We start from the raw sequence: 22,155 nt of genomic DNA, 5'->3' as shown, positions 1-22,155 counted from the left end.
GAAGGAAAGCAGTATTTTGCAGGAAGGCTACATAACTTGGTGACCTCATTTGCAGTAAATCACTATGTTGGCATGCCCAGGAAGTTACGTAACGGATTGCTGACGTTAGTTTTTGGATGTTGTAGTCACAAAAGGGCAGCAGCTTGGCAAAACATCTTAGGCTACGTTTTTGTGAAAAAATACCTTTTATTTCCAGCTTAGTCAAAGAAAAGTTCTTGCGCAAATGCACAACATTGCGCGAAGATTAACCGTCTTATTGTAAGTTACTAAAGATGATGCACTGATGAAACCTATAGGTCGAAACAGCGGCCCTATCTGCAGCTGACTATAAAAAGCGACAATGTATGTGGTTTGCAAGAATCAAAAACCTGTTTGTGTGTTACGTGTTACACAGCTGTTGGTACTGTAGGGGTGTAGTGTAGCACAAGAATGGAATATTTGAATTCTGTCCGTTCATTTTTGGAGGGCCAGTGGTCAAATGTACTGATATGGTTCGGGAATGATGAAAAACTCGTTTTCGTTCTTGGTGAGAAGAAGTTTTCGATTTTTACAATAAATTGTAGCCTTTGTCAGAACTGCATCTGAAACGGATATTATGAGTGTTATAAAGTTACATATGGCGTGAGCACTGTGTCTGGGCCCTTTCCATGCAGCTCTAAAAGTAAGCCCAGACTTTCCGGCCGAAAGGATTCTTGTTGGTACGCCGCGTTGGGTAAGAATTCAACGGTTGGTGTGTCCTAAAATGTAATGAGAAACTCATTGCAACGCAGCTTGAATTTTCAGATCTCGATTCGACTTGTCGGGTTAAAGTGGCTGATCCAGCTTGGCAGCAATGCCCGTAAACCCAAGAAACTCATCAGTTAATTTATTTACCTTTTCACGAAATCTTAATATACAAAAACATAATGGTTAATTTTTTCCCTGTAAATTCAATCGTTTCGGTAAGAATTTGTTTTACTTCCAACCCTGTTCCCATGGTTTCCAATATGTTGCAGGGACATGTATGGTTTTGTTCTTGGCGTTCTGTGCGGTTAATGCTTTCTTCATGTTCTTGGATTCGACTGGAAAGCCGGCTTTCCTTCACAAGTACAAGATACAAAAAGACAGAAATATACCGGTACTTTACCACGTAAACCTATAGTCACATTGGTTTGTAGGGAATGTTTAAAGCGTGTTTTCATCCTCTCTGCACTTTTTACTGTTTTCTTATTCGCTCCCGTTTACGATTTCTCAAAACTGTTTGAGTTAACTGTTAACTGATGCTGTTTCAAACTATAAATGTTACTTTAACGCTCAGTAACCTCTTGGCCGCTTCTAGTGGGTGAACTCGCGTAAAAACTACAACAGGATGTGATTCTGGGACTTGATATCGACCTAATATCAAAAGTGTTACGTTTCGTTTATTCTTGAGTTTACGACCTCATTTGACCTTTGACATATGTTCTTCTGTGCATTACATCTAGGTAGAGACACACCGGTTCATTCATTGCTGTCGAGTAGCCTTTCGGAACGAGTTGATGACGTGTGGGATGGTGGTGCTCTTGTACCCCCTCATGCGGAAGTGTGGGATGTCTTGCGAAACTTCTCTCCCTCCACTGTGGAAGGCTTTCCTCCACTTTGTTGTGTTCATTCTTGTGGACGAGTTCATCTTTTATTATTCGCATAGGTATGGAGATGAAAATGAGTTAATGCGTGTAGGAAAACCCGAGAAATGGAGAACAAAAATAGAATTCCGATGTCGGGTCCTTTTATCGGATCAGTTCTAACACGACCCAGCGCTTAAACGACCAATATTTCGCAATTAATACCGCAAAAACAGAAAAACAAAGAAGTTTAAGCTAAATTAATTTTGAAGGGAAATAAATGTTGCAATGAAGTAAGTTTATTTGTTTATATTTCCGCAGATTATTCCACCATCCGGCCTTGTACAAACACATCCATAAAACCCACCACGAGTGGATTGCCCCGATCAGCATTGCTGCTTCCTACGCCCACCCTGTAGAACATATTGTGAGTTTGCACATAAGACAAACAAAACGTGTACGACCTGTGTTAATGGGTAACAGCATGCGTTGGCCTTTATACGAACTTTCAAAATTTGACAAGGAAATGTTGATTTGTAGTGAGGTTGGTATAAATGGTTACTAAATTTAAACCAAGGTATTACGCAAATGCAATGTAACATTTAGATGCAAAAGAGCCATTGTGATGAGAGCTTGGTGTAATAAGAGAACAATCACGAAAAAAGTATTCTTATATAACATGACATAGTTTATTATCCCGCCAAAAGCAATCGAAAATAAGGAAAAAAATATTTAAATCAAAAGCTTTTGAAGGCAATGCTTGTATGGTCATATAGCACTTCACTTCAGAGTAAACCCATGCATATTCACAGGTTTCGAATGCCTTGCCGCTTCTCGTAGGGCCGATGGTTGCAGGATCGCATTTAAGTGTGGTGTGGATTTGGTTAATCATTGCTCAGTTCGAGACTTGCCTCCATCATTGCAATTATCACTTCCCAGTGATGTCATCACCCCAATTCCACGACTACCACCATTTGAAGTGAGTTGAAACCTTTGAGTCAGCATATGTGTGAGAATAAGTATGGGAACATCTTAAATAATGCACTTAACACACGCTGCTTCTGTTTGCACAACCTTTACGTTTTCACACGGGGCAAAAAAGTCGCCAGGTCAATACTTTCATAGTTGCTGGTTGCATATAAGTTACATTAATAGGAATAAAAGAATTAAAAAGGCGCCTAAACAAATGTTTGTTTGTATAATATCAAATGATTTTTATCAGCCGTGTGAACCCAATGATGTTAAAAGTTTTCGATAACGTCATCTTTCAGGTTCAACGAGTGCTTTGGAACAAACGGGCTCCTCGATTGGTTCCACAAAACCGACGCCGGCTTCAAGAAGTCGATTCAGTGCAAACGTCACGTGACATATTACGGACTGAAGCCGATCACGGAACAATTCCCGAGTGAAAATCCCAAAGAAAACTGATTCATTATAATGTCAAGACTTTTATGTGCTTTGGTGCGGTGTATGTGTGTTGATGAATCACTTTTTGCTGTGGTTTGCCATTAGAGTTTAACTAGGTTGTTGTCAGCCCCGATAAAAAGTTAATTTATGTACATCCGTCTACGGACAATGTCAACAATTCTCTGTTGCGTTGTACAAACCCAAACAGTTGTTGTCATTTCTATGATACATGCAGTACGTAATTGATTCAATCGGTGTGGGTGACGTGGTTACTGAAGCATAAAAACAGCTGATCGATGCGCTATCAAATAAATTTTAAAAATGTGTTGCATTTATTTATAGTTTGTCAATCGGTTGTTGTTGATAAATTTGTACGCTTGGGTATGTAGTGTATTTTGGTTAGGAAGATGCTTTCGCCATTGCAGGAACTTTTGTCTGGATTTAAAATCATTTTGGCGAGTTCTTCGCCTCAGAGAAAAGCGATCTTTAACCAGATTGTAAGTATAGAGGCTAAGCTCAGCAACGATAATTTGAGATATATGAGAATGACATGTGCAAAAAATGCCAATCACAATTCAAAAACAATTTCCTTCTTTATGTTTTTTGTTTGTTTTGCATTGTTTCAACAGGGACTTAACTTTACAGTCGTGCCTTCAACATTTGACGAAGAAAGTATCGACAAGGCCACCTTTCCGGACCCAAAAGGATATGTGAAATGTTTGGCACACAAAAAGGCACTGAATGTGGCAAATACTTTAACAGATTGCCGGGACAAGCATCTGGTCATTGGAGCAGACACAGTCATTGTAAGTGGAATCATCTTCTTGGTCAAGTCGATGCATTTTTTTAATTCACTTTAATTCGAAATTTTTTTTTGATAAAATGTAAAATCAGAACCATACTTTTCATCCATCTGCAATCCAAAATAGATTTTTAATACATGCTCAGGTGTATAACCAGGAAATCATTGGCAAACCTCACACAAAGGAAGCAGCTGTCAAAACCTTAAATATGCTGAACAACCAAACCCACTCTGTGTATACTGGAGTTTCAATTGTTGAAGCTGAACCCAATTGTGATCTTGCCGTGAGCATTTTTTGCGAAACAACAAGCGTTACTTTTGGAAACCTGAGTGAAGAAACGATTCAAACTTATGCAGCCAGCGGTGAACCCCTGTAAGTGTTCTATATTTTATACAAGGAGTTTTAAATCTGTGTTTCTGCAAAATTTCACACACCTATTTTTTGCCTCGAAGATGGCAAGGTTTCTCCAATTCGACCAGAACTGATTAAGCCAAACAACTTTCGTAGTAAAACAATTATCTTGATAGCAATGGGTGAAACTTTCATTTTAGTAATGTTTCAATCCGCCCTTTAAACAAAAATTGCAGCAAAGTGATTTAGTGACTGAAACAAAATAAGGGAATAAAAATACTCCTTTAATTGATCAACAATTGTTTTTTTCTAGAAACAAGGCTGGTGCTTACGGTATTCAGGGTCTTGGTGCACTACTGGTTGAAAAAATAGACGGTGATTACAACAATGTTGTAGGGTTTCCAGCTTTTCGGTTTTCTTCTGAACTTACTAAGTTCCTGTCTAGAGTTCATGAAGTTTAAAACACTTTTTGTGCTGTTTTTTTTATGCCGTAAAACTCTTGAGTGAAGGTGCAACAAATTTTATACTAGAAGAAAAAACATGTGGCCTCACTGTGGTTTTAATGCTTACCTAGTTTTGATAAACACCAGCTTTGTATTTACCAATTCCTAAAACATTGCAAACTTGGACTTCATAACTCAAATCTTCGGTCTAAAACAAAGGCCACAGTTTTCTTCGTTATAAAGTTCCGCATCAATCATTTTATACAATTTATACTATAGTTATTATTGCATTATATTTATGTGCTTGTAGTTTTGGTGAATGCTGGATAATGTATTGGTGAGCTGTGTAAAGAAATCATGTTAAAAGTATTTATTCCAATGCTTAAAGCTGTTCCAGCCTACCAATGGTGCAATTTTTTTTCCTGCTGTGGTAATAAAATTGCACGTGGAATATTGGATTTCAGTTTAATAGAAAACAAACCGCTAGTGGGGGTGAGTGAGCAGTCCGGCATTCGATTTGGTGAAGAATAAGCAGAAATGTTAAGCAGTTCAATTAAACAACCACTTACCAGTTTTACGTTAAAGTTTTTTCATTAACAACACTTAGTGGTACTTTGTTGTGGTAAAATCAGGTCGCGGGAATGGATACTGGTAGGAACGCAGGGCATTGCGCAAATTAACATTCGTTTCGTGCTAGAAACAGTACAATTTTTTTGAGGTTATATCAGCAATTATCAAATAACCATTGTTCAGTGTAAATATTGTTACACTTGTGGCTTGATAACAGTGGACAGATTTGCGTAAGCACCACGCGATATACACAGCCCCTTTAAAACGACACTTTATGTTTGACTGGATACATTTTAAGATGCAGATTCCCTTGCGAAGTTTGGGGGGTCGAGCAAAAGAAAACCCGCTGATCACATGATACCGATTACTTAAAATCCAACAATTGTGATTGTGTGGCTTCAACATATTTTTCATCAATTTCACTTTTTCAGTTGATATAAATTTAATATCTGTCAAAGGTAGGTGCCCCTGTATCGACCAGGTATGTGATCAATAACATCAGCGCTTAAAACCGCAGTCCTAAGTCACACAAAAACGACCAATAAGTGCATCACGTGGCATGCGATTGTTTTGCTCTGGTGAGTTTATGACGTAACAAAAAGGCGGAAATTGCTTCGGCGACTTTGTCTGGGACGTCTTCGTGCACGGCATGACCAGATCTCGGCAAAACCTGCAACAAGACAAAGGTTGCATCAACTCGTTTGTAGCTTTTGGAACATTGATTAATTTTGATATGACACGAATTACAGTAAAGTTACATTGGTGAAATGTATGTACTTAAAGCCACGAAACTATTGGCACGGCCTCCAAAAAATTGTTTTTATGATTTTGATTAGAGTTTTTTTGGTATCAAGCCAATGAAGAAACGTCACCAAACGCACGACGTTTAGCATGACATTGGCAGTTCATGTACAGATATAAGTTATTTGCGTACGACTGGGGTCGTGTGCTTTGTAAGCCCGCTGCGGTCATCTTGCAAGCTGGAACTAATATCATGTCTGCATTGATGCATTTTTAGGAACTGAGTGCAGGCGCCGAGATTCGACATTTGCATGACATTTAGTTTAGTCAGTTTGTCCTCTGTAAGTGAAATGGCAAAAATACAAAATTACAATCAATCATTTGTTCGAAAGGAACAGAGCATTTAATGCTTGCTTTGAATAATTGATTAGTGGTAATTAACGGTAGCATGCGAACAACCCGTGTAGTCATCATGTAAGATGGGTACACGAGTCGATTCAAACGTTGCATGTTAAACAACACTTTTTTATTAAATACTTTTTTTAATTTCGTAATTAAACGAAATCTCAATTAAACATCTTTAGCAAACGTTAAACGGTTGTGAATAAGGGTTGCAAACGCATAATTTAAACCGGTATTGAGTGAGATTAAACTAAAATACAACACCCCTTTATCAAGCAAACATGACTTAGGGCCAGCAAAAAATGCAGACCACCTACGTAACATTGTGACGTAAGTTCAGGATTAAGGGGTCAACAATAACATCCCATAGAAAGTCAATTTACTCAGAGGGGGGACTTCGAGAAATAAAATGGCAAACATTCCCAATGTGCTTATGCTTTTATACCCTTATTTAGCAAACGCAATATGTGTGCTTTCAGGCCACAGTACAACGTCTAAATCCAGTAACAAACCTGAAGTTGGAACTTTCCTTGCATTTGTCCGATCGTGAGATCCTTGTCTAAGTTGTTGATACCTGAACATAAACATTGTCAGATATAGCAAAGAAACCATTCAACTTTTTAACATGAAAACGGAATTGTGAAAAGGACATTCGGGAATTGCCATCTTCATATCAATATGGTGTTGATGTTGAAGATATAGCGTTTCGAACCAAAGTTTCGTACATGTCTGCTCCGGTACCCTTAAATCGACACATTGAGTGTGTTTATGTAAACCACACATAAAATGCTTCCTGCAATCGAAGTGTTTCCTGCAATCGCATGATAAGGCAGGATCGCCCCAATACGCATGTTCTTATTTGGGATCACAGCTACCGTATCACAATCATTAGATTCGTAGGCATAGCAGCCACACTTCAAAGAGTCCAATTAAAAATGTTGAAATCCTGAGACCGACACACAAGAACCCATGGGTTCAGATACGTTGGGTGTGATTTGGAGATGATTAGGAATGTGTATTAACCGGTGGCAATATTCAACATTTTAGTTTACACCTATTTTAAAAAGGTTGGCTTTTTTATATGAACCTGCCACTCATAAAACACCCCTTCCCTGTGCAAACAGCTCTGGCGCCAACGCATTGATTAAATTGACGCCCTTATTACATATTAGAGGGAATGACGCTTATACCGCGAGTAGTTATTATGTTCGGATACGTTAATATTCAGTCAGAAAAACCGTTCAGCTCAGTACAATATACTGACGCCCCTGGGCTTAATAAAGACGCATTATTATTTTTTACTGGGAACAAATGCGGAAGGTAATTTAAGGCCTAATTGTGGCTGGTGGTAAACTCAAATGACCCTGTCGCCAATTAGTAAGATATGAACATGGCTGCGAACTATGGTACATTGTATATTCTGGTTAATTCGCAAGTGGTTGCTGATGTAGTTTCAACACATAAGCTAAGTGGGTTTGTGTGACAAGTATCTGTTCTTGACTAGTAAGCGTGTTTTCCCACTGGGTAGCAGCGAAAGTTAAAAGCAGAGGAAAAGTTTTTTCACTAGGCGGCATTCATAGAATTTGGGTCGTGTCCTGTTACCAATATCATAATCCACTGAATCGCGTTTTACGGCAATCCTCGTCAAACTTAGTCGCACCCAAGACCAAATCAAACACGTCCTTTGGCCAGCAAGTGGTTTTAAGAAGAAGTCCAAATGGATCATCAAGATCCACCGCAGTTCATGATTTAAACCGGTTCTGCTTATTATCTGCACTGTAAACGTCATATTAACTATGTGACGTCACACCTGTTAATTTTATTGCACCCCTGTTATAAATCACTGCTGTACAAGTGGTTACCTGCTAGCATCAGTATCTTGGGGAGAGGGATGGAGAGAAAGGTGGACGAAATCCCAGTGAACCAACCTCGCCAATATTGCTCTGTCTTCGACAAGTTAATCCTCCACACGTAATGGTCGACGTCTGGTTTTCGGCTGTAACAAGGGATGATTTACACGTTTAGCTGTGGCGGCATACAGTGATTATGAGCCGGGCTTTCATGTTATCTGCTAATAGTTAGCTATAAGGCGACTGTGTTAGGGTAACTATTGCGACACAGGTAACTTTTAAGTGGAAAAAGTAGGAAAGATAAAAGAGGTTGTCGCCACATATACAAAATCAGCCACGCAATCAATTTGTTCAAAAGGAAAGCAAATAAAACTTTAAAGTAAAGTTAAACACACACATTTAAAGGAATGGGTAAGGTTAACAGTTATGGATAATCGCATATTAACGAAGGCCATTAGACAACAAACGCGTTGATTCTGCTTACATGAAACCTTTATGGCGCTGGGAACCCCGTACCATTTAATCGCGTATTCTGTGGGATTTGCTAAGTGGGAGGTAAGATGTGGACGTATTTGTTCAACACGCAAGACAAAACCAACTATTTGCACTACAAGACGAATATGTCAATTACGCTGAAACCGGAGCTGGATTACGCAATCAAAAAAAATACGCGCAATATACACGAATTGCGAAGGCAAAAACGTTGTTGATGCTGAAATACGTGTGTTCTTGAAGGTACGTAGCGGTCTTAAACTAACATTCATTCGCAGTTACATATACTGAGTAACGATGCCCTCTGATTCAACATTGGCAGTACGTCACCAAACCCAGCGTTACGCGCCCAGTAAGCGACCTAAAATAGTTTCGACGGTCAGTTTAAAATCGCGCGGTAGCAGGTTTCAAAGCTCAGTGGACTGTTTAGTATCTGACTGTTCAACAGCAAGTGCAAGCACGTTTGTTTCAAGTCATTAATACAGTTAGACTTACATTAGTTTCGAGTAGAATGGGGTTGTGATATAAAATGGCGCGCGGCAAATGCCGATAGGATTGCTCTGGCAAGCAAACTGTACTCGCACCTAAATTAAAATGTTAGAAAGAATCGGCGTCAATCCGTCAAATGGGAGTGGAGGAACTTAAATTTAATTTAAAGACGACTGCAGTACAAAACTGGTCAGTACAATAGCACAGAGGAAGTCAGTCAACGCAGTGCATTAAGTTGAGAGTCGATGATACGAAACTTAACGGAGCAATTGTTAACAGTTAAATGTTTGAAATGGGTTTAGAAAGACTTTGTTAAGACGTATGTTTTGTATGTGGGTCAAAGTCACAATTTATCCCAGAGATTCTCTGTAAGGCCTTGGTTCGCAAATAGGGCGGAATTTTCTTGGTACTTTCTTGTTTTTAACAATCCAAAGATTCTAATGTTTACGAACTGTAGGAGCTGGTATTTTCTCTTCTTAATATAATCATACATTATTTACGAACTAGAATATGCGGTTTGGGTTTCGATCTTTGAATATCGGTTTCAATGGAGTAAAAAAAGGTTATGAACGCTGGTTTTACTCGCGAAATAACGTTTGTTAAAACACTACAGCATTGGTTTTATCGTAAAGGTTTATCCCATGGAACAGAACAATACAATACACCAGATTTGCCATTTAATGCAGCCGCAAAATGTAAGTTTAAGAAGTCACGAAAATTAGGCAATTGTTCGTGGTGTGACTTCCTTCCTCAAACTCAACCACGAAAATAGTTGACTTATATTTGGTTGGATGGGTTTAAAAACCACTTACGTCACGGGGGCAAAGGGGCGAGTTTGTTTAAAATCTCGCAACCAAATATGCCCATCTATACTTCCTGGAGTTAAAGTTAAGTGACTGCAAGACGTCCCGGATCAATTGATGCTTTTATTCAAGATGTTGAATATGAATTTCTTGGTAGTTCTTTAAAAATATGTTGCTGCAAACTGTAGTCAATGTTACAAGATTTGCTCGGAAAATCACAAATACACCGGTACACAAAGTTTTCGCTAAAATTGATCCACAAATAAGACAGTTTAATATAGAGATCTTTGCAAATGTTAAGGGTTAGGTGTGAACAATGCAACAAATGTTATTTTTTCTCATATATTCGAAATTTTTCTCATATTTTCTAATATATTTTCACACTAAACTACAACGTTAATATTCGCACAGATTTCTATGTCGCAGAAGCTTACATGTGGATCAGGTTTAGCGAAAATTCTGTGTCCCGGTGTGATGGTACTTTCCGGTTTGACCAAGCAATTGCAACAAGGAAATGCCCCCACTTGTCCAGGCGCTGTGTTTGAAAATATCAGATTTTTTGTCATTTTCTTGTCCACGGACAAATACGATATTGCAGATGTTTTGTGATGTCACAAACCTTACCTTAGAGCCAAGGAGTAAATGATTCAAACCCCCCTTTAACCGCCAATGCATTGTGTTGTGGTAAATTTCCGGTTTAGTCAACACAAGAGACAAGTTATGGAAGCTTGTTTACACTTAGGCTATTGGACGGGGATGTTGCTACAAGCATAAAAAAAGGTTTTGAAACAGCAGCTTAAACGCAAATTGCTACTCGGTAAACTTTGCGCAAAATTATCATCAAAATCTCCGTCTTATTTCAACGAATTCGACGCAGCTTCGTCGCCTGGATTTTCTTCAACGTAGTTTGAACTCATAAGCGTTGGGACAACTTGGCCCTAGGCCTTCCCCGAAGCACAATGAAAGCTCCACGCCATGAATGAATTACGTCAGGTTGGATTTAGGCGTGGGCATGATGTGACGCACACAGATATTCGCATCGGACGTTAACGCATGTAGGTCAGTACCACCGAAGGGGAAGACCCCTCGTGCAGCACAATCGGCTTAGATATTTTGTGACGTAAATGTGACCAACATGAACTTTTTATCGGTTTGAATTGAAATTCCCCTAGGAAATCTTGTTTGTCGAATTGAATTTGACCGAATCCGTGCCGTCTCGAATTAAACTTTATACATTTCGTGTTTCAATTTCTTTAATTTGCCGTGTCCGTCTCTGGTCTATGCCTATAATGCTTGCTGGTGCGCTGCTTTTGTAAGAGACTGACTGGTAAATAACTTATTAGCACGAGGTTTCGCGAGCTTGATCTCGCTTCTTCAGGTGCACTACATTTCCTTGCTGAAGAAAAAGTTTTCGTTATAAAACTTTTGACAAATCATTCTCAACGATTCTTGTATGAAATAAAAACCTAAACGCTTGCATAGGTAAGAAACAGTTACTCTTTTCTCTTGTTACGTCACATACCGCTTAGCTTTCCCTTTGCTTCGTCACATATTCCATAGCTGACGTAAACAAAGCCTCGGAATTCAAACGTAATCAGATTTGTGTGCTTAATGCGGCCGTAAACAGCTGCGAGGGAATGGAGAATTTCAATGCGTAATCATATATATGAGCAGTCGCTTTGAGAACACCTCGTCATCATGCGTGATTGGCAACGGGGTTGTTTTGGCAAACCTTACATTGTAGCAGGCGGAGAGGAATATAATGCATTCGTTCCACTAATTTCTGACAAATTCGCAAAATTATCGTGTTGATTGCTGTCACCTTGTTTAAAGCAATGTATCTTTCGCACAACAAGCAGCACGATTGACATTTAACTCAAAGAAAAAGTATGTCGTATGGCCCTTGAGAGGATATTGCGTTTTTTTGCCGGAAATGAAAAAGTTTCAGAAATCAACCCAGCTCCGACGTCTGCACGCAGCACAACGTGACTTAGTAACGTCTGAAAAACAGCCTCTAGCGAAATGCACTCGGCACAAGATACTATGAGAGGATAGTTATCTTGTACCTTGTGGCAATTACACAGGTAGATTTGGTACACGGATGTTTTGACTAGACTTGTTTTCTGTTCCTCTTGTTCGGAACTACAACCTTGTATGGTAGAAAGCAAGTTCAATGTTATGTACAGTCGTTATATGAGGAAGTTAGTTTCGTGTGTTGCTGTTTGCAAGGTTTGCGGAGTCTGCTATGAGGATGTGAATTGCTTGTAGGGTCTTGATACGGATGGTTGAACCTTTCAAATACTTCCGCGACCAATAAATAACCTGCACAGAGCTTTATGATGTGTTTTTATTTAATTTCGGTTTTTCCATCCACGTTATAGGAACGGGAAACCCTTTGATACATTGTTTCATTGTAACTTACAGTTGTAGTTTTGCATATGTTCTAATTGTAGAATTTGGTTTGATTAAAAAATGGTTTCCACTACCAGATAGCATTCATATCGGATGGGGAAAACGATTTTTTTTTGTAGAAATCAGTTTAAATTACAATTCAAGTTGCCCAAACCAGGATACAGCACGGTTGGTGGTTCGGACAAAAACTTGAACAAATTAGAGCTTCAGCCGTCAGTTACGGAAACTTGTCGAAATAGTAGGGATGCATTAACGAACTTTTCGGCTTGTTGACGCGTCTAGCCTGCAGCGCTCAACATCCTTCCTAAAGAAGCTGCGCTGTCGACGTTGGGGCCTCGAAATTTCTAGAAAATTAGGGTAGGACCGCGGAAGGGGAGGGGCATTTAATTCGTCCTTGATATAAACGCCTTTTTTGTGAATAAACTATAGGTGGTGACGGTCTATGACGCAGATACGCAGGTATGCGCGGTAAACTCTCATCGAGGTTTTCGAGGAGAAATGCGCTTGACACCAAAACATTATTACAGATGACTCGTGACGTTGTCTCTTCTTTTTTGATTATGTCACAATCGGTATGTGGTCGTTTTGGGTTTGTAAACTATTAATTAAACTGGGTCCAAATATGGCGTTTCCATGGCGCCTACTTGCTTATACATACAGAGATTAAGACACGGTGGTTTTCTATTTTGTAACCGTCGCACTTCGTGAATGATGACGTCAGCAAAACCCACAAACGTCAGTAGCGAAAAAAATCAATAGAAATCTGCGTAGATTTGCGGTGTTTAAACAAATATCCCGAGGCGGGCGACACATTGTCTGGTTGTTTCTATGGCAACCCGCAACGTAGGCATCTGGAAGGCATTCCCCAACGCTTGACATTTTATTCCGCAAATTGGTGGAAAAGCGAGCACAAAATACGTGCTTTGGGCGCAAAAGTTCCGGGAAAATACGTTTCCCCGGTGCCAGGAGTGTGTTTTGGTTTAGAGTTTGGCAGCTCTGGCAGCTCTGGCAGGTGACAAACTACCAACAGTCGGAGGAAATTTGCGGAGTTTTAAACAATCTGCACAACAGCTTGGCAGATTTTGAAGGTCGTCCGTACGGACAAAGGGCGTGAAGATGTTTAGTGCTTTGTTGTTTACGCATGGTATACAGCAGTTTGTATACGTTCTAAGCATGGTATTTGGTCACGACCAATATGGATTATAAAAAGCCGGTAGATCTATATTCGATGCCATTTGTTTTTGCGCTTTCTGTTGAAAGTTTAGATTGGTTGGAGTTAAATTTATGTACACACTGATAGAGTTTTAGTGATAAAAACAATGAGAATGGAAGTTCAAGTTCAAGTCTACAAAATGAAAGAGAACACAGTTTGTATCGAGAAATCTGGGGTCCAATGACATATTAAGCAGTCGTTCTGGGCGAACCAACTGATGTATTCATCAACAATGCTACAATTAATTTAACAAATGATAAACACAAGTATTTGAAACGTTTGTTTAATATGTCATTGAACGGCATTTGGTGACAAGCTCCAAGTATTGTGTACGTTCGTTTGTATTGGGTTCATGCGTTCCTCATAATCATATTGTATTACTACTATAAGGTCCTCGCCATCCATTTAGCCTAAATATATTTACGTAGGTATTACGAATATGATCCATGATCAACATTCAGGTTAATCAGGTGAGGGTAAATTAATGGTCAGGCGCTTTTTTATGTGTTGGGTCCGTTCGTTGATGATGACACATTGCACATTTGATCAGTAAAATTGTACGGTCAGCATGCCATTGAACGCATAACGCAGTGCGGTTTTTAGTGATAGCGAACGCACTAAAAAGGCTTGCGGCTTTCGACACATGAAAAACAACAGTTTTTAAACAAATGTTTTTTTTCATCGCCAAAGTCGGAAAGGCGGTTTAGGGGGTTGGTCTTCCGTCACAAAAGTGCAAAAACCGCAATTTAAAATAGTGCTTCCACCGCTTCTTCCGACAACACCGTAAACATAATGAGTTTGTACCTGGGGTCTTCATCCTTCGTGCACGTGACGGAAACCTCGTTGTCGTCTTCTGGTATAACATCAATCACACCGCGCTGTCCAGTTACCGACCCAACTTCCTGCCTCTGAGACCGGATTCTGCACGAAACGCAATAAACCGTTTATCACATCCTGGGGGTCAAGCGGGACCACTTTTTATTCATAATCACGTATACAACAGGAGTGTCAAACCCATTAATGGTGCGGGCTGAATTTGCCGATTTAGATTATTGCACTGGGTGTAGAATGGTCGTTTTGGTAAAACTTTCATTCAGAACGTCTCCGGACTTGTACAGAAATACCAGTAGTTTTTTCGCGCTTCTGGAGTCCATTTAAAGCGGAGGAGGGTTTTTTGAACCAAAATTTCATACAAAACTACGCATATTTTCCCGTCGGACCAGAATATATAAGGTGTAATTTGGAAGACAATTTGCTCTGTCAAGTTTCGTAACATTTACTCAAATGCATCTGCATTCTGGTTCATGCATGTGTAATAATGCCGTCTTGATGCAGATTATCAATTGCAATGAAGCGACGTGATAAAAGAAAAAAAATCCTCTATGACAATCCAGATCTTGCAAACATTGATTGACGAAAATTGTTGTCTTTGCATGTGTCATGTCGCGATTGACGTCGTAAACTAGTCTTTCAGATGAATCGGCGCGCAAGATATCCACTTAATTTAAACAGGTGTGCAACGTGCGTAGGTATACAATCTACACTTCGCGTCAGCCAGTTTAAAACGCGGGGTCATCGCATAGGTGGACACTATAATAGATGCGCTGGTGTATAGCAATGTGTCGCATGCTACCACGGGCAGATCTTGTGCATTACGTTCAGGCGGTCGCAGTGCAATATTGTTCTCTTCAGCAAAAACGTCGCTAAATTCTGAACTCTCGATGCGGTTCAAACTGTTTGTTGCAAGGTTTTTTAGTTGCCAGGAACCAAAAGAAAACGAATTACAGCAAGAGGTTCGTGTTATGCGTTAACCATAGAGATTGCAACATTGTACAGTGGATTCGCATCAGCCGTGCAGCGCTTTTAAATTTTCTGATTAATAATGAAGAGGTCGCTTTCCTCTCGGATGAACGCCCTTAGCTCGGTGACAGCGTGTAGTGGTGACTACGCTCTGAGGGACGGAAGATTAATTGTTATCGGGGGGAAACTGGTGGTGAAAGAGTGGATGTGACTTACGTGGGGTCTGTATTTAACGGCGAGCATGTGATTGAAAAAGTTCCCCATGGCGGTTGGGGGTTAAACAGGCAGTATTGCACGGGTCCAGTGCAGCGGTAGACGTGTTTACAGTATAAAGTGAATGTCATGCTGGGAAGTCGGATGGGGAGATTTTCTTGTAAACAGGAAAAAATACATCACGTGCCTCTTGCAAGGGCACCTTGTAATGTATAAGCGCGTTACACCAGGGCTGCTAACTGCAAGTCGACGCAGTGATAACGTGTTGTCTTCTACTAAGCACAAAGTGAGTCGAATCTCAAGTGAATTCATATTACGTCGTCAAGGTTTCATGGCAAGAGACTTAGAGGTCGCACAAGCGATCCAACTATATTCTGTCAGCTGCTGATGGCTGACACGAAAACGTCGTTTCAAACCGAGTCAAAAGTTTAAGAACGAAAATAATTTGCGGCCCTTAGTTTCTCAGACCTGAGCCTGCAAACAATTGACTGTACGCGACTTGGCTTTTTCAAAAGATTCGAGAATTCTGGTTCTATTGTTTCTGTGACTTCGTGTGAAACTTTCTTACCATAAATGTAGTCAACATTTAACCTTCGGTTTTCTCTTGCAGCCACTACAGTATTAGGTTTTGTATATCACTGTATCAAAGACACTCTAATGGTAATCATGGCTGTAGACTTGAGTAAGGTGGAAGATTGGGAAAAACTACAAATACTACAGGTAAGCATCTTGATATTTACTAACATTAAACGCAATAATAACCAAGTCCGGATCCACCAACAGGCGTATATGCAATATTAGGTCAGTGACACGGATAGACACAAGTTTGAGATAAGCGTAAAACAACATCAAACTTAAGTCACCAAAAGTGGCTAATGGACATCTTGCGTTATTTGAGAATTCAACCTTGAAAGCAATAGCTTTGTATTACGCTTGCCAGGCCATTAGGGGGTCTACCCGCTATCAATTATGCATTCCTTATAAGAACCTAAACGCAGTAGTCCGCGCTGCACCACCCACGTGGACAATATGAACCGTTACTACGTTAAACCCACGCATTTGCAACGAACGCGGCACGAGCCAAACTTACACGCTCCTATAAAAAGTGCCGAGTCAGCAATTGGTGACCTTACGTAACTCACAACAGAGGAGTGCAACTTCTTTTAACTTTTTAAGGTTTTACGGAGAAACGAACAGATTCGGCAACGAGACGAGAGAAGAATACAACAGTACGCAGTCCGGGTTCAACTGGAGAGGTTGAACGACAAAAGAAGCCCCCGACTCGAATCGTAAGTGTTTTGACAACTTTTCTCACCATCTAAACTCCAGGCACATCCTCCGTGCATTTTCATAATTTGCGATGCAAAATTTGGCAAATAAATTACAGAGAACACGATGTCACCGATTATTGTAGCCAAAATGTAAACGTCTATCATACATATAAGTTTCGTTGTTTTTGATTTCGAGTAGATTAAGTAACAATTTCATTATTTTAACAGAACTACACCCTAACGGCATAAAAATATCGTTTTACCTAATTTTTTGTAGTATTTTAGAATTAATTTTTTTTCGTATTTTCTCGCAATTTTTAATCAAATACATTTCCCGCAGGCGAATTAAAACAGTGACGGGACATTGGCATACGGAGCTGGTCAACAAAAGATGCCAAAACATAGACCCGGCCCGTACTCTCTACCGCACAATCTCAAGCGAGTTAACGAGTAGCGCGAGTAGAAAGACCTCGGAGTCAACCGGGTCGCCATTGTCGAGTCGAATGCACGAGGACGTTTTCGTGGAATCCGAAATGAGGCCGTACGTGGATGAGGAAAAAATTGACGCGGTTCGAAGCTGGGTGAGCAGCCAGCAAAAGTACGCGGACATTAGAATGAATTCCGGCAGCGACGGAAGCAACTTAAGCTCGGAACTTAGTTTCGGGGAGGTTAATAACCACGCAACAGAACGGTGATCTGGTGAACAGACGCCGGAAATTTTGCTTGTGTTTGGCCGAAAATCGGAAGCCAAAACCGAGCGAGTGGGACATTTTTTTCGGTTCCCTTGATGCAATTCTAGTTGATGTGCAATACAGTGACGCGCTTCAATAATTTATTAATCCTTGATACGCTCCAACCACAACGGTTTTCAACACTAACGACATGAATGTTTTGATGCATAGAGTTACGGTACAACTATCGACCCTGTAAATTTGACTCTACGCTATACGTATAAAGGAAGCTTTCCGCTCTCTTGTTATAAAGACCTAAAAATGGCGGTGCTGCAACGTCAGTATTTGGGCCTTTTTCCGTCTTCTCTTTCTTTGTCACTTCAACACTTTAATAAATTGATGATTGGTTGTTGTGCTTTACTTGTGCGTGCTGTCGAAATGTTGCGAAAATAAACAAAACCTACTGAACAGAGTTTGTGTTGAAAGTAAATGTGACAAAACCACATTAGCGATTTTCCATTATTTTTTTTTTAATACGGATCAGTCAGACATGTTTTAGGTACCTATATTTTTTCCAATCGTCAGTTTTTGCATCGTAAAAACGAATAGGTTTGAATGTTGTTGTGTTTTAAAGCAGATGTTTTGTATGAACTAAACCTACTGTCGATGTCGACGCTTTTTAATAGTTCTTAAACCGGAGATTGTTAAACCTTGGTGACGGCGATAACCGTAGAGAGTTCCTAAGAGTGAATCCTGTTAAAAGATAGTCTCCATGAAAACGTTTTGGTTTAATACGCACACGTATCTGCATAAAAACGGGGCCAATACAACATAAGCAATCACTGGGCATTTGGGGGCAAATATTAAACGAAGCAAGTCCTGCACGAAACAGGATTTCCCTCAAGTTTTACCACACGCTATGTTGTGATACATGCCACCAGGTAGTGACACATGCCACGACATGGTCATGTGCTGCTCTAGGTGGGGTGACACGTTTCACGGACTTACCTTGTGAGTTGTCCGATCATTGACACTCGCGCCGAGCTCACATTCCTGATATAACCCGATTTGACGCTGCAAAAATACGCGGGCGTTAAGAGCGAGAGTTTATTATAGAATTTATGTGGGCGTGGAGTTCCCACAGTTTCAGTATCACAAGCTGTGGTGGTCAGCTGTCTTTTGCGCAATGCTTTCACAGTGCAACACGAAGCGTTTCAAAATGGCGCTTGGTTTTTGACCCAACGATCATGTTGTAAATACAAATGGTAACCATGTGTGCTCTATGCGTGGAGTATTCATTTTAATAGCAGAGTCATTACAACACTAATCCAAAACGTGGCATGGAATCGATGAAATAATAGCTAAAATTTATGTACGTATCGCCAATTAACCGGACACAAAATATCTGTTTTTTTTTCGGTAATTCAACGCATGGAAGTTGGTATTGTTACAGGTCAGAATTTAACATCATAATATGATGTTATGCAAATGCAAACATTGCATTCTGTTTCACACCAAAACAAACCAACAGCAACAGTCAACTGATATTTTGACCCCGGTATAAATCTAAAACAATTGTTTTCAAACAATGCAACTTCGTTTACGTGACAAAGGGCAAAACAGTTTTGCTCGTGACACAAGTGTGACGTATGCAGCGGGGTCTAAAAGGACGAATTAAAACAATAGAATGCGTCAATGGCGTTTTCGTTTCCTTGTTTTCCCATAATAAAGTCACGTGGTTTCTATTATGGCTGAAGGGTGAAAAGCTGGGACCTCGAAGAAGGTGATTTTGTGACGCTCGCGGATAATTTAATATTGGTCCACGGATAAATAGCACGAGATGCTTAGATAGGGAAACGCGCATAAGCTTAACCAAAAAGTTCGTAGCGTCCTTGTTCAAGTGAAACGCGTACACAGTGTCAAACGTGACACTTGTAAAAATGAGTTTGGCTTAAAATTTTTCTCACAATGTGGTCCTTGGGTTGCTTGGCAACGTCACGTTTGACACTTGGAGCACATTTCACTTTTGACATAAGTTTATGATGAAGGAGAATAGACGACATAGTCTCAAACTAACTTTTCGGTAAGCCTTCTGACCGGGAGGCAAAGGTTACTCGTGGTAATCACATCCTATCATAAAACACATGATGGGATAACAACAAGATTTCCTAAAAGCATTTCACGGTGTGGAATTTGGGTTTCTAATCAATAGCTTTGTAGTTTTTTTGTACAATAGTCTAAAACCAAATCAAACAAAGCAATAATGACGCGGCTAATATATAGAAAGGTTATTACACGCACTGTCAGGACTACTTGTAACCGTAGGCTTTGTTGAATGCCGATAGGTTGTAATATTAAACTCATGGCGCGATGCAAAACTGCAAATTACCACGTTTGTGAAACACGAATTGAATATTTTTGCGTCAACCACAATCGTTTCATGGCCAGAGCGGAGTCACTTGTAGGGACTGTTACGAGTTACAACAAACTGCTTTAATGAGCATGTTCCACGCACATTCGCACTTTGTCTGTCGCTTTGATTGCGATTTGAATAATTGTCCAAGCGTTTCTACGAATACCAGATGTTTAACCTTTTGGAAAATCTGCCAAAACGTGACGTTGTTTATTTTAGGACATTTGGGTTTCTTTGAAAAATGAACAATGTGTTCAAAGATTTGTGACAAACGTACGAAACATTTGTAGGCCAAAGCGTGATTAGCTTACAACTTGCTTGTAAAAGCGAGATTAGCGGCAATGGAACTGGAGATGTTCTCCCACACCAGTGCGTTTTCCCAACTACCCCCTAGAGACACGCACACAGGTACGTTTAACTTACCACCACTCGTTTGCTTTTTCAACAGATTTAAACATTTGTGGGCGATTTGCCAAAACTCTGTGCATCGATGCGAGAGATTCGAGAGCCGTCCCTTAAAAAGTAAAAAAGTTGATCAATACTGCCATCTAGCGGAAAGTTTTTTTTCTTCGACTACCTCGGTCTCTGCTGCATAAATGTATAACTATATAATATGTATAAAACTAGCGTAAATGTAAATTCAAATAAGCAACAAAAAAATTGTGCTCCATTTACCTTCCACCACGTCCAGTACAATTAGACCTGCCAACTTGGATATACGGTTTGTGGCACTTGCATGAACTGCGATGGCACCCCCCATGCTGTGGCCAATAAGAATTGTTGGTTCATCAATGTCCAGTGCTTCTATGACATCACAAACATCACTGAAATGACATCACAGTTTTAAAAAAGGCAAATAAACCCCACAAAGCATATTTATGTGAAAAACATTTTTGTCATAGTAAACATATTGTATATTTTTAGTATCCATGCCCTCCTAGGAGCATATCTTGGGGTTGCAACCATACACAACTGATGATAAACTGTGGTAACACAACAGTTGATATTGTTAATCATGGCAAATTTGTAAAAGTACTGTGTTTCCAGTGTTCATACTTTCATCACAAACCTCGCAAGTGTGACCGCGGACAAATCGTCATCATTATCTGTATGCGTTTCTCCATGTCCTCTTAAATCAATTGCAATGCATTGACATTCAACCGATGAGACCAGGGCTTTCTGCACAGAACAACCCTTTAAATCCCTAATAATTGTATAAAAAAATGACTACAGAAATCAGCCTGTGCAGGTTGGTGACCGGCAGATCTGTCTTTACGAATCAATATTTTATATTCCTGAGACTCCAGGAAATATAAAATATTGTATTTATGTATATTTACATACTTCTTGAAATAGGAAGCTGATAGCAAGCATGCGAAGAGACAAAGCAAGTTACACTTACAGTTAAAAGTGCCCAGCTGAGACCAGAAAAACCACCGCCGTGAAGGAAAACAATCAGAGCTCCAGAATTTCCACTTCTGTAAATGTGGAACTGACTGGAACCAACTACAAGAAGCTCATCTTTGTCAAAATAATCATTCCATGGTTTGACAGAGTAATCTTTTTTTGGATTCGTCAATCTAAGTAACACAACATAATTTCATCTTTCTATTTTATTGCGTAAAATGTACATCAAAACTATTACATTTGTTGCAGAGGGATGAAGTCATAAACACTCATTTATATTATCTACAACTACAGCATTTTATGCAGTTCAATATCGTTGTGAACCAGCCCATGAAATTTTGGTTTAAAATTGTGCAACATTTACAGAAATAAGGACAAAACAGATTTTAGAGTTAAGCAATTTAAATAAAGTTTTTGCCACCTGCTGTGCCCAACACTTGATCCAACGGGATGGTTTCCACGAGGTGGGAGACCGGGGTTTAAGACATTTTTTCGAAGGGACGACATTTAAAAACTATTTTCTATTCACAGTGTTTTAACCTATTCGCACAAACATTGTACAAAACATAGAAATAACTTCCAACCATTTGTTTGTTCGGGGAATTCCCCAAATATCCCTGGACATCATGGAAATTTTCATCGCTATTATCTTGGCATTTTTTGAACACAGGAAAGATATTTAAATAACGAAATCTTTCTATAGCACTTTTAATGTTTGTACAAGCATCTAATATTTTTCTTTAAAAGAACAATTTGTTTGTCAACAAAATATGTCATGCATTAAATTTGCCGCTGGTAGTTACAATTACGTACACAATTTC

At 39.7% G+C, this 22,155-nt stretch overlaps 4 protein-coding genes across 4 annotated transcripts; 3 read left to right on the top strand and 1 right to left on the bottom strand.

Moving 5' to 3' along the window:
* Nucleotides 1–392: 392 nt before the first annotated feature.
* Nucleotides 393–3,034, top strand: LOC145911187 (fatty acid hydroxylase domain-containing protein 2-like). Its single transcript, XM_082998447.1, has 6 exons — nt 393–526; nt 996–1,117; nt 1,464–1,666; nt 1,905–2,010; nt 2,396–2,562; nt 2,855–3,034. Exons 1-6 carry the CDS (start codon nt 430–432, stop codon nt 3,009–3,011), a joined length of 852 nt encoding a protein of 283 aa, XP_082854573.1. The 5' UTR covers nt 393–429; the 3' UTR covers nt 3,012–3,034.
* A 311-nt stretch (nt 3,035–3,345) lies between these two features.
* On the top strand, nt 3,346–5,007 carry LOC145911189 (dTTP/UTP pyrophosphatase-like). The gene is made up of 4 exons (XM_082998448.1): nt 3,346–3,487; nt 3,620–3,796; nt 3,939–4,165; nt 4,458–5,007. Exons 1-4 carry the CDS (start codon nt 3,398–3,400, stop codon nt 4,603–4,605), a joined length of 642 nt encoding a protein of 213 aa, XP_082854574.1. The 5' UTR covers nt 3,346–3,397; the 3' UTR covers nt 4,606–5,007.
* Nucleotides 5,008–5,081: 74 nt separating this feature from the next.
* LOC145910368 (protein phosphatase methylesterase 1-like) lies at nt 5,082–21,895 on the bottom strand. Its single transcript, XM_082997466.1, has 10 exons — nt 21,756–21,895; nt 21,330–21,507; nt 20,997–21,106; nt 20,603–20,751; nt 20,351–20,441; nt 18,523–18,588; nt 14,364–14,480; nt 8,163–8,296; nt 6,813–6,874; nt 5,082–5,827 (listed from the first exon to the last, which is right to left on the bottom strand). Exons 1-10 carry the CDS (start codon nt 21,839–21,841, stop codon nt 5,708–5,710), a joined length of 1,113 nt encoding a protein of 370 aa, XP_082853592.1. The 5' UTR covers nt 21,842–21,895; the 3' UTR covers nt 5,082–5,707.
* LOC145910369 (uncharacterized) lies at nt 16,145–17,950 on the top strand. Its single transcript, XM_082997467.1, has 3 exons — nt 16,145–16,292; nt 16,749–16,861; nt 17,184–17,950. Exons 1-3 carry the CDS (start codon nt 16,230–16,232, stop codon nt 17,536–17,538), a joined length of 531 nt encoding a protein of 176 aa, XP_082853593.1. The 5' UTR covers nt 16,145–16,229; the 3' UTR covers nt 17,539–17,950.
* Nucleotides 21,896–22,155: the final 260 nt, after the last annotated feature.

This window comes from Ascidia mentula, chromosome 8 (genome assembly GCF_947561715.1).
Source record: "Ascidia mentula chromosome 8, kaAscMent1.1, whole genome shotgun sequence".
NCBI classification, from domain to species: Eukaryota; Metazoa; Chordata; class Ascidiacea; order Phlebobranchia; family Ascidiidae; genus Ascidia; species Ascidia mentula.
Note: the sequence above shows the minus strand (reverse complement) of the source record. Positions and strands in the feature narration are given on the sequence as shown.